The following is a 7,945-nucleotide window of genomic DNA, read 5'->3' as shown; positions in this document are numbered from 1 at the left end:
GTTTGTTTTGGGGTGGTTTTTTTTTGTTTGTTTGTTTTTATTTTATTCCAAATTTCTCTGCGGGTAAGTGGGAGCATCCCATTTGGAGACATCCTGTGATCCATCACGTCCTGGGCCTTTCCTCTTCAGCTCTTGAAGGAGGAGGAAAATTCCCATTTCCCATGGCTGTAACCCCCCCACATTTCCCAGACCTTGGGAGAAGGAAACCAGCTGGAGCAGCCAAATCTGTTGGGAAGGAGGATGAGGAGGGGCTGGCAGGGTTCCCAGGGGGACAGGCGGGGTGCTTTGGGAGCTCCAGCATTGGTCCTGGGGGGGATTTTATCCTAAACTCCCTGGGGGGGCAGGAGCTGAGCCCCTCGGGGGTGTCCCAGCCCCAGGTCCCTCGGCTCCAGTGGATTCTGCCTCTTTCTGTCCCCATCCTGGAGGAATGTCCCCAAATCCCCCTCCCTGTTTTGTCCCCAGGTCCCGTTATTTATTCCCCCCCGTGGGTCCCCTCGGTTCCCGGTCACTCAGTGCCACGTCAGGGCCTCGTGCTGCCGGCGCTGATTGTGCCCTGGAGCCCCGGGTGACTCAGCCCCGTCCCCACAGGGCTCAGGTCACACGGGGGGTGACCCCTCTCCTGGGGACCCCCCTGGGGCAGGGCTGGCAGGGACGCACCCCCTTCTTGGTGCTGCTCCATCCCCCCCGCCCCTCTCCCGTCCTGGGATGATCCACCCTTGCTCCCGTGGATGGAGGGTGATGATGATGACGATGACGACGATGAGTTGATGTCCCCAGTGTGACATGTCTGGGACGGGGCACTGGTGCCACCGGGACCTTCTGCCCTGTCCTGGCAGGAGCCGCGTGACGAGGTGACAGTCACTGCAGGGGGACCGGGCTGGGGACACTGGGGACAGACGTGGGGTGCTGTCCTCCGTCCCTGCTGTCACACGATGTCCCCGAGCTGCCCGTCCCGCCGCTCCTGAAGGGAGTGGGTGCTCAGCCCCATCCGATTCGGCCACGGGCAGGACTTGGGGACACTGGGTGTTCCCCAGGATGGGGTGCCGGGACACAGGAGCGTGTCCCCAGGGCAGGATGCTGGGGTGGGGGGACATCCCGGGGACAGGAGAACGTCCCGGGGACAGGAGAACGTCCCGGGGACAAGAGGATGTCCCGGGGACAGGAGAACGACCCGGGGACAGGAGGATGTCCTGGGGACAGGAGAACGACCCGGGGACAGGAGGATGTCCCGGGGACAGGAGAACGTCCCGGGGACAGGAGAACGACCCGGGGACAGGAGGATGTCCCGGGCCGGTCCCGCCGCCAGCCCCGCGCCGGGGCTGACTCAGCTCCTCCCGCAGCACCACGTGAAGCCGGGGGCAGCCCCCGCGTCCCCCCTCCCCGTCCCCTCCTTCCCTCCAGCCCATCCAAGCCCGATGCCTGCCAAAATTTTCCGGCTGCCTCCGAACTTCCTCAATCCAGCAGGATAAAAGCGCAGCGGCCGCGGCTCCCGCAGGCCCCGTCCCGGCGCTCCCACCGACGGCTCCGTGCTGGGTAAGCGGCGGGGAGGGGTCCCCAGGACACCCAGGGAGGCGGCGGGTGGCTTCTTCCCCAGGGAAATCGATCCCAGTGGGAGCGGGAGGGAATCGGGAATCGGGACCCTCGGAGGCACAAAAAGGGAAACTGAGGCACTTTACGTCCAGCGGGGGCCCCCGGCTCGGGGAAGTGTCCCAAGTTCCTGTTCCCCAACGGGGGCTGGGGGCCGCCGGGTGAAGCCAGGGAGGGGCAGGATCGCTGCGATGTCCCCCCGCCTGCACCCTCTGCACCCCAAAATCCCCCCCGGCTTCGGGCTGCGGTAACGGGAACCAGCTGTCCCGGCTCATGTGATGCCGGCGCCCGGCCAGCGCTGCCCGCGGGGCTGTCCTGGCCCCAAATCGGGGGAGGGAGGGGTCCCAGGTCCCAGCCAGGGCTGGCAGGGGGTCCCAGTTCCACAGGAGGGTGGGCACAGCATCCTGCCTCCCCCCGGCCCCCACGGCTGAGGCTCTCCCCGTCCCCAGTGTTCCGCTGGTCCCCAGGATGTGGTGGCCCTTGCTGCTGGTCCCTGCGGCGCTGGCCCAGCTGCACCCGGAGCGGGAACTGGATGCGCAGTGGGAGCTCTGGAAAAAAACCCACCGCAAGCAGTACAATGGCAAGGTACGAGGGGTGGTGCTTGGGACCCCCAGTGACGTCCCCAGGGTGGGGACAAGGATGTCCCCAGGGCGGGGGGCACAGGCAGGACCCCTGGCCCATCTTGCCCCACGGTGCAGGAGGACGAGCTGACACGGAGGCTGATTTGGGAGAAGAACCTCAAATACATCAACACCCACAACCTGGAGCACGCCCTGGGCGTCCACACCTTCGAGCTGGCCATGAACCACCTGGGTGACATGGTGGGTGTCCCTGGGAGGGGACAGAGTGGGGCTGAGCACCTGTGGGTGCTGCCACCCACCCGCTCACCCAGCGGGGCTCCTTCCCCAGACCAGTGAGGAGGTGGTGAGGACAATGACCGGGCTGAAGGTGCCCCGTGGTCACCAACGTCACAACGAGACGCTCTTTGTCCCCGACTGGACCGAGAGAGCCCCGGCTGCCATGGACTGGCGCAAGAAAGGCTACGTGACCCCTGTCAAGAACCAGGTAAGACGGGTGTGCCTGGAGCAGGGGGTCACCCCGGTGTCACCCTGGTGTCACCTCTTGTCTCCCCACAGGGCCAGTGTGGCTCGTGCTGGGCTTTCAGCTCGGTGGGTGCCCTGGAGGGGCAGCTGAAGAGGAAAACAGGGAAGCTGCTGTCCCTCAGCCCCCAAAACCTGGTGGATTGTGTGGCTAACAACGACGGCTGCGGGGGCGGGTACATGACCAACGCCTTCGAGTACGTGCGGCAGAACCGCGGCATCGACTCCGAGGACTCCTATCCCTACATTGGCCAGGTGTGAGGGGGAACAGCCCCAAATCCCCCTCCATCCCTCCCAGCCCCATCTCACCTCGACCTTCCCGGCCCCACACAGGACGAGAGCTGCATGTACAGCCCCACTGGGAAGGCGGCCAAGTGCCGCGGCTACCGTGAGATTCCCGAAGGGAATGAGAAGGCTCTGAAGAGGGCGGTGGCCCGGATTGGTCCCATCTCCGTGGGCATCGACGCCAGCCTGCCCTCCTTCCAGTTCTACAGCCGGGGTGAGGGGCTGGGGGGAGATCAGGGGCCATGGGGCTGCTTGGGGGCCTGAGGCGTGCCCGGTGACACCGGCTGTGTCCCCAAGGTGTGTACTACGACGAGAGCTGCAATGCCGAGAACATCAACCACGCCGTGCTGGCCGTGGGCTACGGGGCACAGAAGGGCACCAAGCACTGGATCATCAAGAACAGGTACTTGGTACTGTGGGATTGGGATCACTTGGGAATTGCAGGTGGCTGGGGCACTTCCAGAGGCTCAGGCTCTGCTTTTCCACCCTCCAGCTGGGGCGAGGAATGGGGCAACAAGGGCTACGTCCTCCTAGCCCGCAACATGAACAACGCCTGTGGCGTGGCCAACCTGGCCAGCTTCCCCAAGATGTGAGGAGCACACCCAGCCCTTCCCTGCCCACTGCCCTGCCTTCAGCTTGGCCTCTTCCCTCCCAGTCTCAAAGATGACGGTGCTCCCAGGGGGAATTCTTTGTCTCCGTGAGAAATTTCCCCTGGGAAGGGGAGAGACACCCCTCTTCCACCTGCAGGGAGTAGGGGACGAGCCCCCCTCAACTCTGTTTTCCACACTTTGCCATGCTGGCTTCTGCCTTCCCATGGACTGTGCTTGGCTAGATCCAAGGCCAATCCACCCAGACGTGCTTCAGGAAACAGGTTCCACAGCAGCCTCTGCCTCAGGAACACTGGGGTGGAGGTGGGATATTCCCAGTGGAGAGCATAGACCCCCTCTCCCTCCACCCCGTATCCCAGTGGAGGCTGCTGAGAATGATGTGACTTCATTTTTCAACTAAAACTGGGAATAAGGCTTGGACCGGTTTGCTTTGTGCTGGGAAACAGGCACAGGGATGGGAGAAATTCTTCCTTTTCCCAAAGGGGCAAGGAGCCCCATGTGAGGCAGAACAGGGAGAGAAGAACTGCTGAGGAGCTTTGGGATGGATGGATGGATGGATGGATGGATGGATGGATGGATGGATGGATGGATGGATGGATCCACAGGATGCCCCCAGCCCCATCAGAGTCCTCCAGACACTCCCCAGGGACCAGCATCTCTTCCCAGGGACTGTCGGCCGTGGCTGGGGGGGCACCCTGGGGGATGTAGGGATTTGGGGACCTCCTGGGATCATGGCCATGGTGGGGACACAAGTGACAGTGACACTGTGGGCCCACAAGAATCCAGGGAAGAGGTGCACAGAGCCCCCCGTGCGTGCCCTGTGTGGGTGAGCATGGTGACCACAGCACACCCCAAAACCAAACACAGGTATCACAGCAGGCCTGACACACCCCAACAGTGCAAACACCCCAACATCCACCCACACCCCGGCACACCCTGGAATGGGGCCCCGTGGGGGACACCGAGGCCTGGGGGGGCCCTGGAACAATGGAGACAGTGAGGCATAAGGAAGTTCCATGAACCGAAAAACCAGGGACACTCAGAGGTGACACCGCAGCATTTTTATTGTTCCCTCATGCTGTGGGGGATTCACTCCTCATCTCCGGGGGGCGGGGGGGGCACGGCGGCCCCCAGGGTCACCTGGCTCAGGTAGGTGTTGTCGAAGCAGCGGCGCCGCTCGGGCTCCTCCCACGAGCAGCAGCCCTGGGGGTCCCGCCAGGCATCCCGGGGGGTGGCACAGAGCGTGGCGATGCCCTGGGACAGCTGTGGGCAGTGGGGACGGGGGTCAGGGTGGCTGGGGGGGGTCCCCCAGCGCCCCGACCCCTTTGGTCACTCACCTGCTCCCGGGCACAGGGGCCGCGTTCCTGGGGGGGCAGCGGGCAGCAGGCGGCCGTCACGGCCCCCAGCAGCTCCGGTACCGGCCGCCTGCGGACAGGACACGGCTGTGAGCGCGGGCTCAAGGGGGGGAGCGCACTGCTCCTCCCTGAAAGGGGTTCCTGAGCAATGGGGAGTCCCGGGGGGCTGGGATGGGGATGAGGAGCGCTGCAGAACTGCGCTGTCCCCCCGGGGTCACTCACCTCTGTGTGAAGAGCAGCGTGGGGCCGCAGAGCGAGCGCAGCAGGGCCGGGCCGGGCCGGGCCAGGCTCACGTTGTGCAGCTCCCGGTCGTATTCGGGGTGCGGGGCGGCGGCGGCGAAGCAGCGGCCCCGGTCCCGGGCACCCCTCCGCTGGCAGCACCGGTGCTGCCCCGTCTTCACCGATGCCTCTTCCCGGCAGAACCGATTCAGCCCCTTCAGCCACTGGGCAGGAGAAATTGGGGCCAGGGTCGCCCTGACACTGGCTCCGCCCAAGCCCTGAACACCTGGGTCATCCCTGGGACACTTCCGTCCCCTCCCCGGACGCCGGGGTCCCTCCCTAGCACGTTTGTCACCTTCCCGGATACCTGGGAGCCTTCCCGGCCTCTGAGTGTCAGGGTCACGCTCCGGGCACATGGGTCACTCCCGGGACACGTGGGGCCCCTCCCCGGATACCGGAGCGCCAGCCCAAACACCTCGGCCCTTTCCCAAACACCTTTTCCCGGACACCTGCCCCTCCCCAGCCCTTTGACACCCGAGACCCTCCCAAACGCCCGGGGTCCTTCTGCACCGCGACCTTCCCTCGCAGCCTCGTTCCCCCGGCCCGTGTCCCCACTCACGGCGCTGTGGGCGCAGCTCAGGCTCTCGTTGCGGCAGCAGCGCCCGTACTCGTGCTCCAGCCGGACTCGCAGCCGGACGCGGGGCCCGGAGCGGCCGCCGGGGCCGGGGGCTCCGGGGCGCAGCGCCCGCAGCCCGCAGATGTTGCCCAGGTTGGCGGCCGTGGGCTCGCCGGGGGGAAAGGGGGGCTCGGTGACCAAGTCCCAGGCGACGTTGGGGTCCCAGGCGGCGCTGGGGTCCCAGGTGGGGGCCGGGGTCTCCTGGGAGAAGCAGCGGCGCCGCGCGGCCCCGTGCCGGTGGCAGCAGTGGAACTGCCGCGTCTTCACCCCGAACTCATCCGTGCAGAACCCGTCCAGCACGTCCGTCCACTGCGGGGCAGCGGGGGCAGAGCCCCCTCGGTGTCACCCCGCGTCCTTCCGGACACCGTGTCCCCCCCGTGCCCCCTCCCGGTATTGTCTCCCCCTCCGCGCTGTCCCCGCGTTATCCCTGCCCCAGAGTTTTCGCGTCTTCTCCGTGTCCCTCAGAGTGTCTCCCTGCCCCACATCCCGCCCCCCGCGGTGTCCCCGCGGTGTCCCCGCGGTGTCCCCGCGGTGTCCCCGCGGTGTCCCCGGCTCACAGCGCGGCGGGCGCAGGGCAGCGGGCTGTGCTGCCGGCAGCAGTCGTTCAGCCGGGGCCGCAGCGCGGCCAGCGCGGCCGCCTGCCGGCGCAGGTGGGCGAAGGCGTTCGGGGGCAGCAGCAGCGGCGGCGGCAGCGTCGGGGGGTCGCGGCAGTGCCGGGTGACGGCGTCGGCCACGGGCCAGGCGGGGGGGAACCCGTCCAGGGCGCTGCCCCAGAGCGGGGGGCTGCGCGGAGCGCCCATGGCCCCCCCCACCAGGATGTCGGGGGGCACCTCGAGGTCCTGCTCCTGCTGCAGCACTGCAAAAGGGAGGGAGGGGTGGGCACACGGCGGGGGTGTCCTCCCTGCACTTGTCCCCGCGTGCCCCCCCTCCCCATTTGGTCCCTGTGTCCGTGTCCCACGCCGTGCTGTCGCACTCCAGTGCCCAACCCTCGCTGTCCCCATGTCACTCCCACCACCCAAGCCCCGCTTCTGCATCACTGCGTCCTTCCGCCCCCTGCCCTGACCCCCCCGTGTCCCCCCATCCACAGCCTCACCCATGAGCGTCCCCCTGTCTCCAGTCCTGCTGTCCCCCTTTGTCCCCCACCCCTGGGTGCCCCCGTCTCTCCCCTCACCTTGTTTGATGTTGGGGGGCGGCAGGTCCAGTCTCTCCTGTTCCACCTGCTGCAGCTGCCCCGAGGCCACCGCTGTCACCCACGGGGGATACCGAGGGTCAGCAGGGTCACCCCCTCTGTCCCCCCACCCATGGAGCAGCAAGCTGGGACCTTCCTAGACCTGTGGGCTTCAAGATCCATAACGGGGAGGGGGCCCAGGTGTTTGGGAAGGGGACCCCGACGCTCAGGAGGGGCCCCAGGTGCTCGTGAAGGGGACACAGGCACCCAGGAGGGGATGCAGGTGTTTGGAACAGGAACCTCCAGGCATTTGGGAGGGATCCAGGTGTGTGGGCAGCAGCCCCGACATCCGGGGAGGGGAGCCCTGACTTGCGGGTGGGGATCCAGGTGTCCTTGGAGGTGTCCCAAATAGCTGGGCAGGAACCCAGGTGTCCCAGGTGGGATCCAGGAGTGCGGGACACGGATCCAAGCGTCCGGGAAAGGGTCCCAGGAGTGAGGGAAGGGGCCCCAAGTCTCTGCGGGGAATCTCAGGTTTTTAGGAAGGGGATCCAAGTGTCTGGGGAAGGGACCCGGGAGTTCGGGAAGGGGCCCCAGGTGTTCGGGAGGGCCCAGCCGTGCAGAGGGGCCCTGGGTGGGGACGGCGGGGACTCACCGGCGGCGCTGAGGAGGAGGAGGAGGCCGAAGGCCGCCATGGCGTCGGGCTCTGTAGGGTCACCGCCGGCTCCGCCGCCTTATGAAGGGCCGGCTCGGGCGTGGGGCCACATCCCGCGGGGCTGAGTCACGGCCTGACGTCGCGGCGGAGCCGGGAGGGGGACCCCGGGGGGCTGCGCTGGGTCCTGCACCCCCAAACAGGACCCGGGTCGCAACCCCGACCCCAGCCAGGCTGCGGACGCCGTCACGACCCTGTCCCCACCCCGGTGGTCCTGTGCCCACCCTGGTGGTCCTGT

At 67.0% G+C, this 7,945-nt stretch overlaps 2 protein-coding genes across 2 annotated transcripts; one reads left to right on the top strand and one right to left on the bottom strand.

The window, feature by feature from the left end:
- Positions 1–750: 750 nt before the first annotated feature.
- CTSK (cathepsin K) lies at positions 751–4,000 on the top strand. The gene is made up of 9 exons (XM_033519786.1): positions 751–763; positions 852–1,533; positions 2,037–2,172; positions 2,286–2,408; positions 2,497–2,652; positions 2,724–2,942; positions 3,021–3,186; positions 3,270–3,375; positions 3,466–4,000. Exons 1-9 carry the CDS (start codon positions 751–753, stop codon positions 3,563–3,565), a joined length of 1,701 nt encoding a protein of 566 aa, XP_033375677.1. The 3' UTR covers positions 3,566–4,000.
- Positions 4,001–4,622: 622 nt separating this feature from the next.
- On the bottom strand, positions 4,623–7,886 carry ECM1 (extracellular matrix protein 1). Its single transcript, XM_015650237.3, has 7 exons — positions 7,651–7,886; positions 7,002–7,073; positions 6,388–6,686; positions 5,774–6,139; positions 5,158–5,378; positions 4,918–5,005; positions 4,623–4,843 (listed from the first exon to the last, which is right to left on the bottom strand). The coding sequence occupies exons 1-7, from the start codon at positions 7,688–7,690 to the stop codon at positions 4,670–4,672; spliced, it is 1,260 nt and encodes a 419-aa protein (XP_015505723.1). The 5' UTR covers positions 7,691–7,886; the 3' UTR covers positions 4,623–4,669.
- Between the last annotated feature and the right edge of the window lie 59 nt (positions 7,887–7,945).

Source organism: Parus major, chromosome 25LG2 (genome assembly GCF_001522545.3).
Source record: "Parus major isolate Abel chromosome 25LG2, Parus_major1.1, whole genome shotgun sequence".
In the NCBI taxonomy this organism is placed as follows: Eukaryota; Metazoa; Chordata; class Aves; order Passeriformes; family Paridae; genus Parus; species Parus major.
The sequence above is the reverse complement of the archived record's forward strand: the minus strand, read 5'-3'. Positions and strand labels throughout refer to the sequence as shown.

What these genes read in the sequence shown, in the direction of transcription:
- CTSK (XM_033519786.1), top strand. An exon ending in CACCGACGGCTCCGTGCTGG is followed by an intron (nt 1,534 to 2,036) that starts GTAAGCGGCGGG and finishes CCCCGTCCCCAG; the next exon opens with TGTTCCGCTGGTCCCCAGGA. An exon ending in CTTCCAGTTCTACAGCCGGG is followed by an intron (nt 3,187 to 3,269) that starts GTGAGGGGCTGG and finishes TGTGTCCCCAAG; the next exon opens with GTGTGTACTACGACGAGAGC.
- ECM1 (XM_015650237.3), bottom strand. Translation starts at nt 7,690, where the DNA reads ATGGCGGCCTTCGGCCTCCTCCTCCTCCTCAGCGCCGCCG. An exon ending in TGAGCTGCGCCCACAGCGCC is followed by an intron (nt 5,379 to 5,773) that starts GTGAGTGGGGAC and finishes TCTCCTGCCCAG; the next exon opens with TGGCTGAAGGGGCTGAATCG. An exon ending in ACGCTGCTCTTCACACAGAG is followed by an intron (nt 5,006 to 5,157) that starts GTGAGTGACCCC and finishes TCCTGTCCGCAG; the next exon opens with GCGGCCGGTACCGGAGCTGC.